The 23,171-nt window shown below is 37.1% G+C and overlaps 3 protein-coding genes across 3 annotated transcripts; all 3 read left to right on the top strand.

The window, feature by feature from the left end:
* The first annotated feature begins 63 nt into the window (after window positions 1-63).
* LOC103971680 (thylakoid lumenal 15.0 kDa protein 2, chloroplastic) lies at window positions 64-5,838 on the top strand. Its single transcript, XM_009385762.3, has 6 exons — window positions 64-347; window positions 1,348-1,451; window positions 2,861-2,951; window positions 3,936-4,004; window positions 4,648-4,757; window positions 5,551-5,838. Exons 1-6 carry the CDS (start codon window positions 134-136, stop codon window positions 5,641-5,643), a joined length of 681 nt encoding a protein of 226 aa, XP_009384037.2. The 5' UTR covers window positions 64-133; the 3' UTR covers window positions 5,644-5,838.
* A 671-nt stretch (window positions 5,839-6,509) lies between these two features.
* On the top strand, window positions 6,510-15,616 carry LOC103971678 (glycerol-3-phosphate dehydrogenase SDP6, mitochondrial). The gene is made up of 7 exons (XM_009385761.3): window positions 6,510-6,969; window positions 10,055-10,528; window positions 11,232-11,563; window positions 13,618-13,778; window positions 14,374-14,632; window positions 15,030-15,327; window positions 15,398-15,616. Exons 1-7 carry the CDS (start codon window positions 6,606-6,608, stop codon window positions 15,403-15,405), a joined length of 1,896 nt encoding a protein of 631 aa, XP_009384036.2. The 5' UTR covers window positions 6,510-6,605; the 3' UTR covers window positions 15,406-15,616.
* Window positions 15,617-16,205: 589 nt separating this feature from the next.
* LOC135583906 (uncharacterized) lies at window positions 16,206-20,389 on the top strand. Its single transcript, XM_065173685.1, has 5 exons — window positions 16,206-16,598; window positions 17,610-17,704; window positions 18,259-18,375; window positions 18,452-18,553; window positions 19,984-20,389. Exons 1-5 carry the CDS (start codon window positions 16,310-16,312, stop codon window positions 20,152-20,154), a joined length of 774 nt encoding a protein of 257 aa, XP_065029757.1. The 5' UTR covers window positions 16,206-16,309; the 3' UTR covers window positions 20,155-20,389.
* Window positions 20,390-23,171: the final 2,782 nt, after the last annotated feature.

Genomic DNA, 23,171 nt, shown 5'->3' with positions numbered 1-23,171 from the left:
TATATATATATATATATATATATATATATATATATATATATATATGAACCCAATATCCTATTCGCCACTGGCGACATCTCATGAATTTAATTCAGTGTCTGTTTCGGGTCAGTAACGGCCGGTTGGAGAAACGATGACCATTCTTCTTCCGCTCGTGCATCCTTCCCCTCCTTCTCGTCTTCCCCTATCGAGCGCCACGGAGCTCCCCAAGATAAGGGCTTCTTCCCCTTCGAACTCCCTCTCGATTCCGAACCCTCCGGGCTTCAAGAAATGGGCCGCTGAGCTTCGCTCGAGGTCGCTCAACCTCGCCCTCTCCGCATCTCTCGCTCTCGGACTTGCCCTCGGCGGTAATTGTCTCCCCTCCAGTCCTGAAATTTATGTGATTCCATTGTATCTGAACTAGCATCTGTCTTTTGCGTGCTTCTGTTGCAACTTCTTTCTGATAGGGTTTTCAATAATTAGTGTTTCGTTGTTGAGAAGTGACACTAGAATCTCATTCCTGCGCTACATGGTGTGTCAATTGGTACTAAAAAGGATCTGTCAATGGAGAGGAGTTTGTAAATCAGAGAATAAAATGTTTGAGATTAAAGGTATATAATTTCTTGCTTTGAGAAAACAAAACCAAACTTCTGTCTCAAGTGACTTGAAGTATATTTTGATTGTTAAGCATGAAACATGAGTATGTCCCGTGTAACTAGATTAAGAGTCAAGAAAGTGGTTTATCTTGCAGTGGTAGTTATAAGGTACCACCAATGCCATTGCATGCGCGTGCACATATCTGTAGGCGACATGCTGGGATGCACGAACTTATTAATCTCTAACAACCTATTCTTATTTCATGGGCTATTTAACTGCTACCTTACCGAAATTGATTATATTGGCTTTTACCTGCAATTTTCTGCAGCTGAAAGTGATACCTCCTTTAAGTCATATGCCAATCCTCATCAGATATATAGCTCATAATTAGTCGAAAAGAGATGTGAGTCTGAAGATTATAATATTAGAAAAAAAATTTAAAGAAAGACTGTTATGGATTTCTTTAGATACTATTTTGAAAAAGTATTATAATTTAAGTCCCCATTGATATGTTGAATTTTTCTTATTTTCTTATTTAAACATCTATGTGAGATATAATGAACCAACCTGGCTGAACATTTCAGAAAAGACTTTTTGGTTGCACAAATACATGGTCACCATTTATCTACTTTGGTTAATTATATTTGATAATATAATAGATTGATCTGATTAAACATTTTAGAAAAAGAACTTTTCCTATCAACACTTTGATGTGCATTGCACAAAATTTTGGCCTATCAACAATACTTAACATTTAGTTGACCTATGTAGGACTTGGTACAGCTAATGCCAAAGTTGGAGTCAATAGGCCAGAAATGCTTCCAAAGGAATATAGTCCAGTAATTGATGTTGCTGGGTTTCTCTCTGCAAGCCAGGTATTGATGGTTTTCTTTTTGTATGGATATATACTTATTATCAGTTTGTTGCAACTTTTAAATTGTTTGTCAACTTTATTCTTTTTTAATAAAAGTAACCAGTTGGTTTTGAGAGAGAATGGGTTCATTATCGTATTATTATTAAATAAGAAGACTATACATACATCATTACATAGAACATCAAACTCCCTTAAATTTTCCTTCAACTCAGACCTAGAAATTTACCTCTCACCAAATTAAAACTGTTAAATGAGGAGTTGGACTCTTCACTGGATTTATTTATGAAAAATAATTGGAAGAACCTAGCAAATTTGATCCAAACTGGGCTGTTGTCATTGTGAAACTCCAAATTCACTAAACAAAAGTGCAGAATTGAAGACTTCAAGGTTGATTACTCAAGACTTCAAGTGTGCCATGTCCGATATGCTACCTTTAGTACTGGAATGGAAAAGGTTAAAATTCACAATTTAACATTGAAGTGAGCATATTAAGTTTCTTCTGATCACAGTTGATTACCAACAAACAACAGTTTTGAAAATCAATCAGTATTCTAAAGCTCGATTCAAGGACTAGAGCATCACCTTTATAGCATTCATGTTTTCCTTCTGGGCTCGCCAAATATTAATGTTTCTTTGGCATATCATAGTATGCTTAAACATTGATTGCTAACACAAGAAAAGGATGAAAAAAAACAAGAAAGGGATAAAGTGGATTTCCGTGTATGGTACTGTTCTTACATTTCGAGGTTAAAATAAAAAAGAAGATACTGTTCTGAAATTTAATAATTCATCCTGCCTCATCATTCACTAGAATTCTAGTCTGCTGCCATGCAAAATTGGTGTCTTCTCAACCAGTAACACCATCTATTACCAAATACCCTATTCTGCAGCACTACCAAAATAAAATTCCAACACATTGAATCAAGAGCTTTAGTGAATTATTTTGTAGCATGAGTTAGCATGTTATAAACATTGTGGCATTTTTAGGCAGTTACATTCAAAGTTTTGAAGTTGGTGATGGCCTAGGCAGAACAAGTATGCCCAAGCATATAACTTACTGTAGTGTCTAGCTTAGATTTCTATACTGGTGACTTCCTATCTTGTCTCAGATACTTTGCTGATATGGAGGATATTGTAGTTGATCTTTATATGTTTATGCAAAACGACGAAAGTAGAACTTGGTGACTGATCAGAAAGCTTTGTCATTACTAGCATCAACAGTTAAACTTTAACTGGATCTGTTGTCTTGGAGAACAGTCCTTAGATTTTTCTTTTTTCATTTTTGGCATGTTGTCTCTCTTCTTAATTTTCGAGCCAATATGTGGTACCATTATCTCCTATAGTGTTACAACATTGAACTAGTTATGGATTGCAAATGTTAAATTCTTGTATGTGTTTTGCTGTTCATAGGAAAGAAGGCTTTGTGAAGAAATTGCTGATCTTGAGAAAGAGACAGGGGTCAAGCTTAGAATTCTTGCACAGAATTACCCTGACACGCCAGGTAAGAAATCTTGGCTTGCTTCTACAATGATTCTTCCATCATTTGTAACACACTCAAATAATATGATGATTCTGCTCCAATTAGCTGTAACTAGAGCTGAACATTAAAACTGTTTACAAAATGCTTCTGAGTTACACTAATAAGATCCTTGGGGAAAAAAAAAGACTCATTTGAAGATCATAAACCAAGTTAGTGCTTTTCTTTGCTACTGTTCCATCATTGGGTTACTAAGTATGAAAAATGTAATAGATGATGTAGAAGTCCTATGAATTTCATCAATGTGGCAATTAATACACATTGGTACTTCATATATATATGTGTGTGTATACCATGGTTTGCAGTACCGATCCGTACCGCCCGGTACGGGCGGTACGTACCGGTCCGCCAGACTTTCGGTACGCGGACCATAGGTTACCGTTCCGACACTGTAGCAGTACTGCTACAGTGCTCTGCACGCCTGAGTGTACCGCTCGGTACACCTGGGTGTACCGAGCGGTATACCGTACCGTACCGGTACCGAGCCCGGGTCGAAACGCCGGTACGGTACGGTACGGCGAACCTTGGTGTATACACACACACACATACATACATCCATACATATATGTGTGTGTGTGTGTCTGTATATATATATATATATATATATATATATATATATGTATGTATGTATGCACACATACACACATACATATATATATATATATATATATATACCAATATCCACATATACACATTTATATACACAAAAAATAATATGTATATACATATATATCATATATATATACATACATACATACACATATATATATATATACATATATATATATATTTATATATATACATATACATATACATATACATATATACATATACATATACATATATATACATACATATATATATATATATATTTGTGTGTGTGTGTGTGTACACACATATATATTTCTTTGGATTTGGAAATGTCCGTTACTTGTTCTATATGTGCAGGAATGGCTGTTAAAGACTTCTGGCAAGTTGATGAGAGAACTATTGTATTTGTTGCCGATCCAACTTTTGGTGAGTAGACAACTTCATGCAATTGCAAACTTTTGCAGCATAGTCCTAGCTGCCAATGCTATACCCTTGAGTTAGACTGAATTCATAATGCTAATTTTGAAAGCACAAAGTAATAAGCCTCACTGCTTCATCAAGTTCAAGAAAAGCTGCAAATCAACTAATTTTTGAAAATATTAATAGAAACTATTAGGGCATAGTCAGAAGATTGGAATTTTTGTGCGTACCAGTAGGTCTAATAAATTTTGTTCTTTTCAAGTGGGAGAAGATGAGAACATGTAACTTGTTAATCAGGACTCCTAGGAGTCATGACTCATAACTATTTCTTGGGCATTATATTTTGCATTTTCGTGTCCTTGTTAGTATGATGATTGTTGAATGAAAATAAAGGAACTACTTTTGTATCTGTTCGATTCTTTTTCTGATATCACTTGCACCAACTTTACAATCCTTGTCTGGTCATACTTCGGTTTATATATTGGTAGAAGCTCAGGATTTTAAGAGTTGGGAGTCATGTATTGCAAACATTCACATAACTCCTAATATTAATCATGCCACTTAGTACAATGCATCATATCTGACTTGTAGCAGCCCATGTTCTTCATTTATACTCTCCAGCCATTTTCCATTTTTTGATCTTTTACAGGAAACATATTGCATTTCAATGTTGGGGCCACCGTTGATTTGGATGTTCCTCGAAATTTCTGGAGTCGTGTGGCTGGGAAGTATGGGAACATGTTTTATTGGAAAGAAAAGGTGAACATAAACACTTACTGATAAAATACTGCTATAAATTGCTAAAAATAATTGCAGACATCACAAAATTGCTAAGTACCTTAAGATTGACTGACTGGACATGTCTGCATTAATTAATCTATCATACATTGGATTGTGTTTGTTCCTGTGATTTTGGTATATACTCTTATTGTTTTATACTCTTACTGTTCTTCATGGTCAAGAATCACAACTAGATTTATTCTTTTCTTTGAAGAAAATTCTGTAGCCAGTCTTGGCTACTCACATATGCATGTGACAACACGAAAGAAGAAAAAATAGAAATTTTAGTTTCTGTGGTGGACAGTTGACCTCAGCAATATACTTTTGCTTTGGAAAAATCTCATCATTGCAAGCATTCCAAATGGTTCAACTACAAGCGGGTGTTGTGAATCTTTTTTTTTTTTCTGAAATCATTTTAGACATCAGTCACGCTAACATTAGCTGAAACTCTAGCTGTTCAGATTACTCATCAAACTTGCATTTCTGATGAATACAAATGATTGTTATCTGTGTTTCAAGTTCAGAATTAGACACCAATATTCATTCTAATGATTTTGTTTTTGTCTTGGGATATTGATTGGGAAACTCTTAGTGATAACCTATCAATTCTATTCGAAAGCATTTAAAGACATATCTCAATGCTTCCTGGAGGTCCAAATGATGCAATCTCAAGACGCAATCTCTCATCAACTTTAATATCCATGTCATGGCGGTATGTGTAGCACATTGCTAACCATCTCACATCGTCTATTGGTCTTGGAAAATGTCATAGGGGGAAGATGCATCAATCGAAGCTGCAGTGATGGCTATATCAAGTTGCCTGAGAGAGCCAACAGCACCAAATAACTGCGTGGAGGTAAACTAAAAGCATTCATCCATGATATCACACACTCATGGCTTGGTGAATTCTTGGAGGCCTCAATCACAGTATGAACCATGGAATCTTCATCTCTCTTAGATTTGTAATACAATTTCCAATCGTATGACTTGTATGCTTAGGATTTGATTATGTATGAGAATACATAAGATTGATCTTAAGTTTTGCTTTCCTCTCTTTCTACTGTAGCTGTTATCTAACGATGGTCTGAGAATACTCAAGATTACATATCTAGCGCAGGATATTTATGATTGTCACCATATCTAGAGCGTGACTTGGATAAAATCCGTATCCATCTCAGACTTAATTAAAAAACACCTAAACCCGGGTTAAACCGCCTGAGAAGATGTGTGTTCTAAAGTTGATGGTCAATCCAAATTACAGAGACGACTCAACTTGATTCTAATACCATGAACTTTGAGAAGAAAGTTTTGAGTCAGCTGAAAATATTTCGAGTGAACAGTAGAGAGAGAAACATGTGTTGCTGATAGATCCTTATTCACATCTGAAGTATCTTAATGCTGGCAATGCGATTCTTAGTAATGCGACATATCGGACTGATAGGCTGAGAGTCTTGCCCCCATCAGTATGTAATATCTCTGTTTCGCACCGATGTGTATTCAAGAAAAGATTGCGCATGAATTAAATTGGTCACAGAGAATATATTTATATATATATATATATACGGATGTACCAAAAGACGACTGGTTAGTGTAATCCACGGATCAGGTCACAGATCGAATTCTACCACTCCAACCCGCATCTGATCGGATCATCTTATCGGATTCTTACCGCATCCGCTACGTTGCGTGCTATTTCCGGTCCCATTATTTTCATACCGGCATTTACTCCACACCCGTTCTCTCTCCATATTACTGTTCCTTCTTTCCAAAGACGACTCCTCCCCACCTTAAAGAAGGAACCGAGTCCAAGAATCCCAATTCCCGACGATGGCTACCGCTTCTCGATTGAGAGGGCTGGGTGCCGTCCTCGCCGCCTCGGGCGCGACCTGGGCGGCGGTCGCGCTCGTGCAGCCGCCGGCCTCTGCCAGCGACCGCGGCCCCGCAGGGCTCGACGCCGCTCGGCGGAGGATCGCCGATCCCGCCGCCGCGATCCCGCCGAGGGAGGTCCAGGAGTCGGCCCTGATAGGGACCAGCGTCATCAACCCGCTCGATGTCCTCGTGATCGGCGGCGGAGCCACCGGGTGCGGCGCCGCGCTCGATGCCGCCACCCGTGGGCTCCGCGTTGGCCTCGTCGAGAGGGAGGATTTCTCGTCGGGGACCTCTTCGAGGTCTACTAAACTGATCCATGGCGGTGAGGATTCTCAATTTCGTTTCTTTATTGACCGAGATCTTATATGTTACTTCTTTTTCTCTTTTTTTAAAATGTGAACAATAGAATTATTCATTTTGGTAAAGATGTGGCCTTTAGTGTGTTTATACGCCCAGCTTCGCCAAAAGTTCGATCCTTAGAGTTTCTTTTATTGGAACGTACTATAAGATGCAGTAGGAGATGAGAAAATTTCTGGTACTTAAGCAAAATGTTAATTCTACAAATCATCTGATCTCTTATGAGCCTTTGTAGTTTGTATCTTTAGCTGTCTGTGATATCGAATGTGTGAGCTAAAGAATATCAAAGATACTTTCTTCTTGATATTTGCACGTTAATTTGTTAAACTGGCCGAAGTTCACTGATGTGTCTGGTAGTTGCTGCATTTGTATTGCTTACTTTGGCATTAAAAGAATCCTCTTTCCTTTTTATGGGGTTTACAGAGTCCGATGCACCATTTTTAGGAAAGACAGTTCGATGAGCTAGAACTGATATTAGAGAAGGTGAGATTTACTCATCCTAAAGAATAGGAGCAAAACAAAATCTGCCTTATGACTAAAGACTCTTAAGAGTTATCTAGTATCCTTTATCCATCCTAGTGCATGTTCCAAACACATTCAAGTATGTTTGACAAAGAATAGAACATGAGGCTAAGGAAATAATGCAGCAAATAATATTGATTTTGCAGAGGTGAAAGACATATCATTCATTTAGGGTTGTTTTGTTGCTAGCAACTAGGAGTCATGCAATCACGGTTGCAGGCATCTCACCAAATATATCTTCTTGATTGCTTGCTATACAACTGCTTCCTGCATCTGTACTTGCCATAAGTTGATTCTTTGTACACTTAAATTGACATGTGAACAACCTTGATCTTAAGTATGTTCCTTTTGACAGAAAAGGCTGAATTCAAGTTTCCAATGTTACAGTTAACATCAGGAAGCTGCAAATTTCAGTCACAAATGCCCATATATATATATATATATATATATATATATATATATATATATATATATATGTGTGTGTGTGTGTGTGTGTGTGTGTGTGTGTGTGTGTGTGTGTGTGTGTGCACATATGACTACATTTCCTTCTTTTATTAAGTGTAGCATTTGCAATTAGAGTGCATTTATTTTATTACAGATAAGAAAAGCTATGTGCAATCAAGCAACCATAACTAATGCTTAGAAATAATATTTCTTAAATGGCTTAAGACCTGTAGCTTTAAAAGTAAAAACCCAGTAAACTTTCTTAAATTGCCAGTTGGAGCATTCTGCAGTAGAGTGAGAACCAGAAAGTTTGGTTTCTAGTGCTATGTGGAGAAACACAGTGTTTTCTTGAACAAAACTAAAATGTTTTTGTTTTAATCATGTAATGACTAAAAGAGATTAAAATAGTATGATGATCCTTCAATAAAAGAAGAACATTTGGTCTTGAGTTATCCACTAAAGTTTCAAAAGATACACATGTAAAATAGTCTTGTGATCTTAACTAGTCAATGGTTATAAATTCCAGTGTTATTCAATATCTTACAATTTTACATGAATGAAATTTCCAACAGATATGACAATAATATGTTTTAAATCTAGTTCTGTGATAGGAGGCTAGGAAGATCAATTCTTAATAGCAGCAACCTTGTGTAAGCCTTAAGGTACCCCCTTTTGGTGACACTTCTGTGAATCAGAAGCTTATATGTGTATTATATGAATGAAATTTATAACAGATACATTCTGCAGAAAAATATTAAATCTAGTCTTTTGATGGGGGTTGGTAAGATCAATTCTTAGTAGCAGCAACCTTGGGTAACCCTTAAGGTACCCTTTCTGGAGTCACATAGAAGGAGGCACACTTCTATGATTCAGAAGCTTGTATGTGTATTTGTTGTGGCTCCTAATACTGGACATGTAATTCCATAATTTCTGAACTGTCTCCCATAAATTCAAAACTATGACACTGCTATGTTTCTAATAAAACTTGAACAAATAAATTTAAAACTTGTTGTTTTACACAAGGTTCGCAATACCGTACCGGTATTTCGATCTGGGCTCGGTACCGATATGGTACGGTATACCGAGCGGTACACCCAGGTGTACCGAGTACTGTAGCACTGCTACAATGCTACAGTACACTCGGACTGGTAACAGGCGGTCCGCGTACCGACAATCTATCGGACCGGTACGTACCGCCCATATCGGGCGGTACGGTTCGGTACGACAGACCCTGGTTTTACATTTGTGCTATTGATTGCAAATAAATGATGAAGTTAGCTAAAAAATCTTAATATTTTTTAATTTTCTTCTTTAAAGGCATCACTTCTTTTAATTGATGAAAAACACAACTTTTATAGTGTACAAATTTTTATTTACATAGCAACAAGAATAATAAGTATAATTCAAAAGATATTTGTAAAGTTTCTGTTTCATTCATGCATAATATATTTATGTGAAGCATGAAAAAAACTTCATAAAATGCCTGATTGAGCATATGTAAATATGTACAGATTGAAGCTTTCTACGTGATTCCTACAATTATATTTGTATAACTTACGGCTTTCTCGAATCTACATTAGCACTTGGTACATACCCACACCTGCTCCAGTAACTTAGGGTTAGTTGAGGTATATATTTTTCTTACTATTATAGTTTATCACACATTAAAGTAAAAGGAAAGACATGCACATCATCCTATTGATATAGGGAAATATATCAATAGAACTTTTAAGATTTTCATATGAAAATGGATTTACAGTAGACACTCTGGTAATAAGTGTCACACTGACCATGCTGTAAACATATCAGGAAGTGAGACAATTGGATTTTTCATCACTGAACAGGATGAACAAAGGTTGTTTTCCAGTTATTGTGCTGCATATATATTCAAGATGAAATTCTATGGTTTATGCCATTTGCTCTGATAACTAGATTGGAATGATTGAAATGGACGAGGGTTATCAAACAATTTGACCACCATATATCCATTATATTAAGATAATATTCCAAACAAATAAATACTATGAAGGTTATTTATGGCTATTTTGTTTTCTATTCTCATTTCACTAGTACTTTGTTTTCAGGTGTACGATATCTGGAAAAAGCTGTGTTTAATCTTGATTATGGGCAGTTGAAGCTTGTTTTCCACGCACTAAGGGAGCGTAAACAGGTCATTGAGAATGCCCCACACTTATGTCAAGCTTTACCATGCATGACACCTTGTTTTGAATGGTTTGAGGCTGTATATTATTGGATGGGACTGAAATTATATGATCTCGTTGCTGGTCGAAGGATGCTACATCTCTCACGATATTATTCTGCAAATGAGTCAGTTGAACTTTTTCCAACTCTGTCTAGGAAGGGTCACAACGGGAGCTTGAAGGGAACAGTTGTTTATTATGATGGACAAATGAATGACTCCCGGCTGAATGTAGGACTGGCTTGTAGTGCTGCACTAGTGGGTGCAACAGTGCTTAACCATGCAGAAGTGATATCTTTGATCAAGGATGATTTTGGTGAACGGATAATTGGCGCACGTATCCGTGACCAGTTATCAGGTAACACCAAGCAAACCTTAGTTCTCTTCTTTCCTTCTCTTAAAGTTGTAAATGTGGGATTAGACCGTCATCTAATAAGCTTCTTTTTTTTTCCAACTTTTATCAGTGTTAGTATAATCTGCTTATCAGATTTAGTGCTGATTTTTTTTATAACAAAAATTATGGTGTTAAAGTGTTCCCCATATGTAACCTTTATATAATAATCTCAAAGTGTTTGTCATTGTTTTTAAAGGAATTGTCAGCAGAACCCTTTGATATCTAATCGACAATATATGGCTTTTGCTACCACGAGCCTCTGCTCTCTCAATACATGATAATTTTATCATATAAAACTGAAGTATTCAAATAATCTTTGTGGGCATCAGTGGGGTATGTGTTAAATGACTTTCCGCTATGTTATTGAAGATAACAAAACCTATAGTATTTTGTTAAATGACTGCATTAATGGGCATTAATGGCCTGTAGTATGTTGCTGGATGACTTTAGAGTCACATGGAGAGGTGACTGCCATTTTGCTTGTATTGGATGGGGCATTTTAATCACCATGCTGGGGGAAACCTTGTCCTACTTTTATGTTGGTTATGCTTGAAATTATTCTTTTTAGCATTTACATAAAAAAAAATACGGTTTGTTTTGTCTAGTAGGGTAGCTAATGTATCTTCTTCCACTTGTTATGCTCCTTAACACCTATAAATTGTATCAGGGAAAGAGTTCAATGCATATGCAAAAGTTGTTGTAAATGCGGCTGGACCATTCTGTGATAGTGTTAGAAAAATGGCCAACAAAGATTTATCAGCAATGATTTGTCCAAGTAGCGGTGTCCATATAGTGCTTCCTGATTATTATTCTCCTGAGGGAATGGGGCTAATTGTTCCAAAAACTAAAGATGGCCGTGTTGTTTTTATGTTACCCTGGTTGGGAAGGACGATTGCTGGAACTACAGACTCCAACACTGCCATTACAATGCTCCCAGAGCCACATGAAGATGAAATACAATTCATATTGGATGCCATTTGTAACTATCTTAATGTTCAGGTTTGTAAATGGCTGCTTTATTTTTCCACTTTTTAATTTAAGCAGATTTTGCTTGAACAGTTTTTATTTGGAAGTATACAGTTCTCTTTTACAAGGTTATGATGTACTCAGCTCAACTTAGAATTTATTTGGTGTCGTGAATAGATGTGTTTTTCTTGCTTTTCAGTTTCCATTCTTGTGGAATTGTTCGGATTACATACAACTATTCTGTAAAGTTTATAACCTAGTATTATTTAGGAATCAAGACAAAATGGAGGAGAATTACTCAGTAATTCACATTGTCATTTCCTTTACCAGTAATCAGCTTATACATCTTGATTCCCCTTCCTTACTGTCCAAAAAAATACTTGGTATCACTAGGCTATGTCGGAAAGAAGACTGCTGTGTGTCTATTGTCTTTGAGATTGTTGCCTGAGAATCCTAACGAGTGATTGGAAAGATAAAAACCTAGAAATCCATAGGAAGAATGAAATTGTCTCTGATGGGTCTTCTGTTGACAGATCTTTTATAAAGAATGGAAAACAAGGATGAAGAACAAACTCTGTGTTGAATGTTTAGTTAGGAAAACAATTCCCTCCTTTAAGTTTACTTGCTAAAATGAATAAGATGCATAATCTGTTTAAATTTATTCATTAAGCAAATAAAGTTGAGGGCATTATAGTGCGTCAGGATATGAAGAGCAAACACTCCATAAATCATAATGGGAAAAATGGATAGTAGCCACAGAAGTCTGTAACCAGCAAAAGAATAGATGTAGAATAATGCACAAACTCTACTCAGTGAATTAATATTCATTTACTGTTTATATTGATTTGTTAAGCAAATAAAGTTGAGGGCATTATAGTGTGTCAAGATGACAAACAATTACATGATAAGTCTTAATGGATAAGGGAAAACAGATGCTAACCATAGAAATGAATAGTAGTGACTTCAGGAGCAAGAGAATAGATGTAAATGCACAAAATCAATGAGACAGTTTAGAATATAACCTAAACATAGGCACATAGGACATTCATACATAACCTAAATGTAACACATATCATGCATTCCTTTATAATTTTGGAACTTGTTACAGTTAAAAATATAAACATGAAAGTAGTGCAAGGACCAGTCCTACCTAGTACCATTAAAGGAACCACTGTTGCAGGCTTTCCAAATCAATGAGAGAATATTATCTACTAAGACTCTCAGGATCAATAAGCCAAATTAATTTGGATCATTTCACTTGGCCAAAACCTCTCAAGCCAATTTACAAAAATCTTATATTGAGTATCCAATTTTTGTTCACAAGTGTTCCAAAATATTTTTGGAAAAGATCATTTAATGAAAATATGATTAAGAGACTTAGAGCATTTGAAGAAAATAGGATCAAGAAACATAGGCTGAGAGCCACACAGGATGCAAACGACAGCATTTCCAAACACAAGAGCCAATCTATCCTAAGTAGGGAGGCAGCTGTGGATTATTTTCTAGCAGAAAATCTTAAAGCGAGGGATAATGGGAAGCTCCCATATTCCTTGCCACCAAAATTTTTTCAAATGGCTAAAAAATTTGGCTTTTTGAAAATCTATAGGGTAATTTAGTTGAAGGCTTGAAGCAAGTCCTAAATGAATACTTCAAACAATATATTCATTCTCCCTCCACTTTTAGCTGTGCTCACTGCTAAGACTGACTAGCATTTGCTTAGAATTTTCTGTAGTGTCCATTCTTCGTAAAATGTACTGCTAGAACATTTTGTTACTTGGAAAGGAAGGGTAGGTTAGGAATGTAGGACATCTTCAAGAGATTGAGACATCTTATGTATGCTTCATGTAGTGTGGTGTTATATGAGGGTCGATATATTGCCCATGCAGGATGTATAACATGGGAAGTTGGGCACTTAGGCTCTCAAGCAACTTGAATTTTAGGGATGCTTTTGAATTCTTCAACATGAAAGACTTGGAACTACTTGTATTTTGAAGTTGTGGTCATTTGATTTAATTTGCATTAGTAGATAGCTTCATTGGAAGAATAGAATTGCAGAATTGGATTTATAATATGGTTAAAAACCTCAGGTGAGACGATCAGATGTGCTTTCTGCTTGGAGTGGTATACGGCCATTGGCCATGGATCCATCTGCAAAAAACACAGAGAGTATATCCAGAGATCATATTGTCCGTGAAGATCATCCTGGTTTAATCACAATTACTGGTGGAAAGTGGACTACTTATCGAAGGTAAAATTTATTAAAATATTCCAGTTTGTTGATGAAGGTCTCTTTGCAAATGATGAGATATAATCTTTACACAACAGAAAGCTACCTTGTGTATTTTCATCCAAATGCATGTTTTGTTTGGTCTGGTAGGGATCTGAATGTCATGGAAGGGTATGCTACTGTGACCGTGAATAGTTATTTTGTACTACATAAACAAGTCTTTAACTGAGGTATCTGAAGTATTTTATGAGCACTTATTTACTGGATTTTGCGAGCAAGCATGATGAGTTGTAGAAATATTGACTATTGATCTAACAGATATAAAAGCTTACCGTATCTTCAATAGTTCTAATTGATTAATTTGTAGTTTCTGGTTCTTGACTTAAAATGAACACAATTCATTTTGTTATTCCATGTATCAGAGCATAATTTAGTGAAGGTCCTTGTTGCATTATAGTTTATGTTGAAAGATGTACAATCTATAGTTACCGACGGTTCCTTGTAATGTGCAAGTGTTTGCATTGAGTTCCATATTCATTCATAAATTGTTATAGGAGATTTGATATTCTTGGACAGTTTCAAAATTACTTTAATGAACTCTGCATGTTCTTGTCAGCATGGCTGAAGATGCTGTTGATGCTGCTATAAGGTCAGGCAAGCTGAACCCTGCTAATGGTTGTGTGACTGACAACCTGCACCTTGTTGGTGGATATGGTTGGGATCCCGCATCATTCACTTTTCTTGCTCAGCACTATGTCCGCATGAAAAGAACACATAGCGGAAAAGTTATTCCTGGGGTGATGGATAGTGCTATTTCGAAGCATTTATCTCATGCATATGGTACTTTGGCTGAACAAGTGGCTGCTATTGCTCAGGTTGTGCTCAGCTTCATTGATATAAGATGCATGATATTTTATGGTGTAAAACTCTGTGACAACACACTATAATTAACATATGTCAGGATAGACCCTTTAATAGCATCGCCATACAATCTCAATTTAAGTGGTATATAGTAATTTGACTTTTGGATTAAGTTTGGTTTTCAGGATGCTGTAACCGCAATGTAATCAGTGGCTAGAAAGAGGTTGGTTTATTTGCAGTACACATGCAAATTGTCACTTCAGAATGCAACTTGGCAGAAATTTTAATAACAATGATAAATAAAAACCTTCCAATGGTTTTATCATTGTTCTCGAGTTGATATCTACATGATTTGAACACTTCATATGTGTGTAAATAAATTTTAATGGTTTACTTGTGTGATTTTTGCAGAATGAGAACTTAGGGAAGCGGCTTGCCCATGGTTACCCCTTTCTGGAGGCTGAGGTTGCATATTGTGCTCGTAACGAGTACTGCGAGTCGGCCGTCGACTTCATTGCTCGGAGATCTCGCCTTGCATTTCTTGACACTGATGCAGCATGCCGGGCATTGCCTCGTGTAATTCAGATTTTGGCTGCTGAGCACAAGTGGGACAGGGCCAGACAGAAGCTCGAGCTGCAGAGGGCCAAGGAATTTTTAGAAACATTTAAATCATCAAAGAATGCACAGTTCCATGATGGAAAACACATAGGTAAGGAAACTTCTCGACCTAGATTCTTTCCTTCCAAGTCAGCTTCTGATTGCTGCTATCGGTTTCGCAGGGTCATGAACTAGGAAGTCTCCCTCCAGGAATAGCAATAACATGTTAAACATCAATGCACAAGTAGGTTTCGACCTAAGGAGGTCAAACAACAATTCTTCTTATTTTGTGGCTCAAAGAACAAGAGCTCAAATTCAACTGCAAAAATGTAACGTTGTGGTTGCTAAACCATTATGATATCTTGTCACATTGCCCAGTCAATAAGAAGCATTTCTTTCAATCCCTGGTCATATCAATTGCTGCATTTAAGCAGCAATGGTTGAAGCTCTAATTCTCCAAATTACATTGGCTATATTTATCTGATCTTATAGAATATTTGAGTGGATGTTGTCAAATTATACTTTTTGCCACAGAACTCGTCTTAACTCTGATTGATGGCGGTGCGCAGATTTATAATTTTCTGGCATCAGTTGGCTTATTGGAGATTTGACTTGAATCAAAGTCACATTTTGATTCCTTTTATTAAGATCGATCTCTTGTTGATTTCATTGATTGATGTGTTTGCCATTCTGATGACATGATTTTATTATATGTTGTTTGTTTCATTTTTAGAATCAATTAAAATTCGTGTTTGTAGCAGAACTTGAGCTTGGTGGGACCCGCCCTCTATCTTAAATCGAAGTGGTCGATGATCCTGAATCGTGCACGTTGAAAATGAGCAACACGTCCTTTGTTCGTCAACAGATACACGCGCCGGTACCTGACGTGTGATTCGTAGATGCTCGAATTGCGGGGCCCACAGGAGGCTTGTTGTTGACGGCAGGAGAGGAGAAGAGAAACGGAGACCGGTGTTTATTACGACCACGGAATCTTCCCACGGTTGTCAACCTTTCCGCCTTCCCCACCGCCCGTGTGCTCCTCTTCCTTGTCTCCGTCGCCTACGGCTTCTATTCTTGGATCGACGACGTCGGGCATGGCCGATTCCTCTTCCCTCTGGTTCTCGCCCTCCTTCCACGCCCTGCGCGGCGCCCGCCCTCGTTCCCCCGACGCCAACCCATCGAGGAGGAAACTCGCATTCCTCCGCTCCCGTGCCTCTCCCTCTTCTTCTTCCCCCGCTCCTTCTCTTCCCAAGCTCTTGGTCCTCCGCGGCCACCGATCGCCCCGTCCTCGCGCCAAGGAATCAGACGACGAAGGTGGCTGCTTCGGGGACGATCCCTATGTGCCTTACCCCTGGGAATCTTCCGTCTTCTCCGACGGCCCAAGTACGCTTCGCAAACCTTGACCTTTGAATATTAGGGTTTCATTTTGATTGTTTTTTGGTGAATTCTGCACGACTTGGCGTGTCCCGTGTGTAATCGGTGAATCCAAGATTTCAGGATTTTCTTCCTCAGATCACAATCTGTTGCAAAATTATATTCATGAATCATTTGCGGGAACAGGGTTTTGGTATCGGTTATGAACTTATTAAAGACATTCTCTTTGGTTGTAAATATCGCCTCGTATGAACCTACATAACAGATTCTGTTCAAGTGTTATTGTCTGAAACGAAATATGGAGGGACTGGAATTAGAACATCATAGATTTCATGCTTAGTCTTTGGAATTTGGGGCTTGTCGACACAAAACGTGTGTAAGAGCTGTCAGTTTATTAGGATGAGAAAATATGGTAACTCTGAGCAACGATAGCTGATTCATGGCATGGGAGCATATGCCTAACTGATATTTTGGTTTCTTAGAGCACAGACCAGAAACCAGCTAAGCCGTGCATAATAATTTAAGAATTTTAATCTTTTCCCATTCAGATAAAAGTTTTGAATGATCTACTAGTTTTTCATCACTTAGAATCTATACTCTAGAAACACATTCTTTTTGTAATTAATGTCTGGAACTTCAGCTACTCGAAGCACTCAAGAAAAGCTAGTGTCATAGAACTCTCACATACATAAAATTCAATATGCTTATGAACAGGAAATGAATCTGATATGTGGGGTATGTTTATTTGTGCAGTTTAGCTGTATTGTATTATTCGTAAAATAGTTGTGTCACTGTAAGATGATGCAACTATTCTTGAAAGACTTTGTTATATCTTGCAGAATCCTGATGCAGCTCCACTTATATAATTGTGTGATGATTAAAATGTTTTCAGTCTTGTGCTCCAGATATTGTTGTAACTGAGCTATTCCATTTGCTTCTCTACTGGTCATTTCTCGTCTGTTTGTGTCAAGCTTCTTGATCTCTGATTGGAAATTATGGCTGTTCTTGAATATTTCACAGCCATCGAGTGGGTCCCTGAAGATAGAATCACTCTTTTTACTTCTGAAGGGCTCATCCAGATAGGAGGATCTTTGGTTCCTCGTCGATTTCCTCAGGTAAGGGTAATGGAATTTTAAAATATATTTCATGCATTAAGTACCTTTATTCCCTAACCATTTTTTAAGCATATTCTTTCTCTTTAACTATTATGTTAAAATTGTTGGGTATCTTAACTTTACAAGGCAAATCTTTCTCAGGACATAGTGTTCTTCTATTCTCTAGTGTCTGTTGTAGCTGAATATTAGCTTATGTAGATATATCACACCTCGCTTCTGCCATATTATAGGTGATTTTCCTTGCTGGTGTCTCAGTTTACAAAATATTCACATTGACTGTCTCGAATCAATATTTGTTTACCAATAAAAAATCTACCTGGTTAATGTCTTTAGAAATTTGTTTGTTGAACAAAATAATATATTCCTTGAGATAATTTTTTGCTACATATTAATCATCTTAAATTGTGTGTTCTTGTGTCTTAATTTGGCTGTGCTTTATATGGCACAAGAAAACGTATGCTTCACCTGGCATGTATAAGCATACATACGGATCATCAATTACTCATTTCTTTCTAGGATATTAATGCTTTTTAATGTTCATATATGTTGTTCAGAAGAGGCAAGGAAAATCACCGGTAACAAAAAGTGTTCAGCGCTTTCAGGAGAGTGATTACATGGATCCCAATCAAGGACTTTGTCTTGGTGCACTCTTTGATATTGCAGCAACAAATGTGTGTGTCTACTGAAGCTATGTAGTCTTCATCTGTCTCTAGGTTTATGATTAATCTGTTCTAATGTTTTTAATAGGGACTTGATATGGGGAGAAGGTTGTGTATCTTTGGCTTTTGCCGGTCCATTGAAATGCTGAGTGATGTTGTTGAAGATACTATAGTAGAGCACGGTGGTGAGGTATGTCCTTAAGTGACATTTTTGTTGTTTTATTGAAGTAGCTTCTAGTTCTTAAGGATCTGGACTTGATTGCAGTACACAAACATTTTGCCACAGAATGGACTTGATTACAGTACATGAACAATTTGCAATAGAATGTTATATCTCATGTTCTTTTTTAGTTGATAAGAATCATTTGGTAGATGAACAAAAATATATTATCTGAAAATGAACTTACAAGAAAATTAGTTATCGAACGTGCTAGAAATTAGCAGGCAGCAAAATTGTTACCTTAAACTCATTGATATATCTAGGAAGGAATATACTGGCCTTTTTCGGTTCATGGATTGGTTATCTTTGTTGACCGTTGTTTATTTGGTAACAATTAATATCTCCAATTCTCCATTAAGGTTCTGAAACATTCTTCATGAAGTAGTATGTATCCACAGTTACAGTTGTTGAAAATGCCATCAGGAGAAACTAGGTTCATAAGATCAACAATCTTGGTAGCGTTATCAGCCAAAGTCAAACCATAGACCTTAAAAGTGGTCAACTGTCTCATTCATCTGATTATCTGTGAGGTTTACTGGGTATCAGCTTGCTTTAAACTGCTTGAGTAGATGTGTTTGTGGAATATGCAACTTAATGGGAACATGATAAGAAGTCCATCAAGAGAGAATACTCCCCACTGTTTTTGGCACAGTGGATTACACTGGATTGTTTCTTATGGTGTGCTATGATTTCAGCTGTTGTAGGGAAAAATAGTTGATAGGTCATAACCAAGTCTCAAAAAGTTTATTCCTGGGTTTGAACATTGCCTTGGTAACCTACACTATTAGCCAGGTGTCCAGGTTAGAAAAATCTGGCTACTGAGATCGATATGTTGATTGATGGAGTCTGTTATTGTCACTACCTTTTTTATTTTCAGGAATTCTTCCAACATCTTTTGTCAAACACCCTTATTTAACAAGAAAAATCAGGTGTTTGTAATAGGGAAAATGGAATTAGGAAAGTAACTTGACCACATTTAAGGGGGTGAATAGTGTTAAAAAGGGCTTTTGGCCATATCAAAGGGATGGGTGTTTGACAAAATGGATGTGAAAAATCATTTTGTTTTTTTCGCATTTTGATTTAGTCTTGGAGGTGCTTCTCATTGGTAATGCTTTATAAGGAATGGGTTGGTAACATAACAAGTGTATGACATCCATAACAGCATACTAACATATACTTCCCAGTATTATTATTAAAATTATTTTAAAAAAAATCTATTGTATTGCATCTTTGATATAGGTTGGTATGTTCCGAATGGTACTTAAAACTTTGATGCTCTGCCTGACAACATATACAAAGTCGAGTACCATGCATTTGTCACCTTTGAACCTCCTGAGTCACTTTCTTTTTCACTCTTTGATTTTAGGCGTTTGCTAAAAGACGAGAAATATTTTGTGCAGGTTGTCACTGCAGAAAAAGTGAGCAGTGAAGGTTTGCTGGAGAAGCTGACTATGACAGTAGTAGTGCCACTGCTTTGGGGTGTTCCTCCCGCGTCTGATACTCTTCGTTTTGCAGTCCGCAGCGGTGGAGGTATCGTGGAGAAGGTCTATTGGCAGTGGAACTTTTTGTAGATAACCTCACAAACCCTTGTTTGATTCTGTACATAATATGTCCTTCTCATTTGCTAACCTTTTTCATACGTCATTAACTCATTCAAAATTATATCCATTTACATATCTTCTCTGTACCAAAAATGTGTCACGGTCGTGGATAGAGGGAAATCCTCAAAGTTAAATCTGATTCATATTTGTAAATGGCTGGTGTTCGAGTTCTCGAACCATCACTTGAGCATCATGTATTTGATTATTGGTGATCTCTTTGCCGTGTGATGTGCATTAGTAGTTTGGTCTTGAACGAGAGCGATGGATGAATCTAAGCTTGATTTACTGATGCAATGTATGATGAAGGAAAACAAAGGAAACAATGGAGAACAAAGTCATATTGTTTAGGTTGAAACGATTGTTTTGTGGAAGTTTTCTTACGCATCATATATTACTTTGGAACAGTTGACTAACTCATGTTCAATCAAAGCATTCTTGATTTGTTTCGGATCGAATCTGCTTTGAAAAAAAAAAATGTCTATGGATACATTCAGCAAACTTATAAATCTCAATGACCAGTTCGAAAAATAATTCAGTTTTATTTTTTTTTATTTTAACATTCAAGACTTTGTATGTTTCAATCAACAGGGACAGAATCTGTCTCCAAGAACACAGGACTCTCCTCCAAGACTGCATGGCAAGGTTGTGGGCACTCATATTGCCCTCCCTGCATACATGCTGAAAACTTCAAAATCATTAGTGGCAAAGACAATGGAATTGGACAGATTGATTGCCCAAACATTCTTCCTTCCTCAAACAGTCATCTTTGGACCGGTTGTGCATGAAAGAGAATCTGAATCCCAACTTAGATTGAAGCAAATCCCAGAATATATGCTTAGCAGAGTCTCCCCCCGATTGAAGCAAATGAATATATACTCTCAGCAGAGTCACTCCCCAAACACAACACTGATCGACATAGCAATAAATGACATTAGAGAATCAAAGACAAGTGGGCAGCCTTCCCATAAGAGTCTTCAAACCTCTAATGTTCTTGCAAGAACATTCAACCTTCGAACATCACCCCCAAATAGCTTTTCAACCATCCTATAAATATTTCTCCCCCATAGTAAGTTTATTTATCTCTCGAGAATCTATAAATATTTTTAGATATCATAATCCCCCGTGTGGGGACTCCAACCCCAGCCGTCAACGTCAGATTCAAAGGCTAGGAGGGGGTAAAAAAATATGATTCAATAGTTGCACATTCCAGTTTCTGTTCACCGGTAGATCCTTCACACAATAAAAATTAATTGTCTTCTCACGACTAAAGTTCAAGGGAAGGGTTCATCCGACAACCAAATACTTGATCCAAACCCAACAACCTTCCTAAGACCCTCTCTAACACATTGGAGAGTGCTACTGATACCTCGTCTTATCGAGAAGGCTATTCTGTAGGTTGTTATAGAAGGATTCGGACACCCGTACTTTTAAGAATTTGAGACCAGTTAAAATAGGGTATCTGTGAGTAGCACGTACTATCGAGCCCAGATGTCATCATATCATATAGATGTCCTAATATGTTATACATTTTTTTTTTTTTTTTTTTTTACGGTGCTGAGAGATCATATACTTAGTTTGAAATCATTCTTAGTTAGACTCCTTTCCTTAGCTAGCAAAGGAGTTTGAGCTCTACTTTCTTAGGAATGTACGCTCGAGACAAATGATGATAATACTTCTTCGACTCAAGTAACGAGAGAAAGAAACACTCTCCGTTTCGTCACTCAATTCACTAACGAGATCTAAGGCATATAATAATTTCATTTGTCACTTATGATGAAGTCTTGGTAACAAGACTCAAGCCCTCTCGTTTTTTTTTTTGTTAATGAAAAAATTACTAGCTGCTAGTTACAAGTGTCTTGCAAACTAATCACGTGAGTGATGACACATATGACATGCTGTATAGTCTCTTTGGTTATTATAATTATATAATGCTCTCCTAGGTTTCCTAACACTAGCAATACTGCCTGAGGTGTTTTAGAGGGCTAACCAATACATTGCCATTGAGGCAATGGTCTCGAGTAAGCATGAGGAGACGTGCAAATGACTAAGTCATTATCGTCGACCACAGAAAAGCAAGTTGAGGGATTCATGTGGAAGAATATCATCATCTGCTTTGGAATCCCAAGGGCCCTCATCGTCGACAATGAGACTCGATTCAATAATGTAAAGTTCAAGGAGTTTTACCAATACTATGGGATTTAACTAAGGTTTAACTCAATGACTTATCCTTAAACCAATAGTCTCGCTAAAGTCACCAACCAAAATATTCTCAAATGATTAAAGAAGGGGATCATTAGAGTAAAGGATATATAGGTGGACGAGCTGCCAAGCATTTTGTTGGCCTCCCAAATGATACTCAAGATCGGCTCGGAAGAATAACCATTCAGCTTAGTATTCAGCACTGAAGCTGTCCTACCACTCGAGATAGTCTTCTCTATTAGTTATAGGTGCCCAACAAGCTAATTATATGAGTGATGACACATATGACACACTGTGATAATCTCTTTGTTTATTATTATTGGTATTTTACCATATATTAATTGTATGTATATTGTGATGTCTTGGATTTGTACAATAAGAATCAGATCGTGATGAGATCATGATAACGAGACCAATTCACTTTTAAACATAAACTCTAAATCATCCTGGTTATAGGTTACTTGAAAAGAATATCGAGATAACCAGATAGACCGGTGCACTGTATCTTTATCCATATGATGGAGGTGACCGATCTCACAGTTGCTCGTGTGGGGACACTAGAGGTACAATACAGGTGCTCATTGGAGAATGAGTTCACTAATTGATCCGTTTATGGAATACTGGATGGTTATTGATATCCGACGTCAGACAGTGATTCCATAGTCCTAGTTATGTGTCTGATCGTTAGACTTGAGATACCAAAGATGTTTTATATGAGTACTTCATTCTTTAACGTCGGATTTTACAAGTTTGAAAGTTTCAAATCTGGTATAGCCAGTTCTCAATAA

Source organism: Musa acuminata, chromosome BXJ3-11 (assembly GCF_036884655.1).
Source record: "Musa acuminata AAA Group cultivar baxijiao chromosome BXJ3-11, Cavendish_Baxijiao_AAA, whole genome shotgun sequence".
Classification (NCBI taxonomy): Eukaryota; Viridiplantae; Streptophyta; class Magnoliopsida; order Zingiberales; family Musaceae; genus Musa; species Musa acuminata.
Note: the sequence above shows the minus strand (reverse complement) of the source record. Positions and strands in the feature narration are given on the sequence as shown.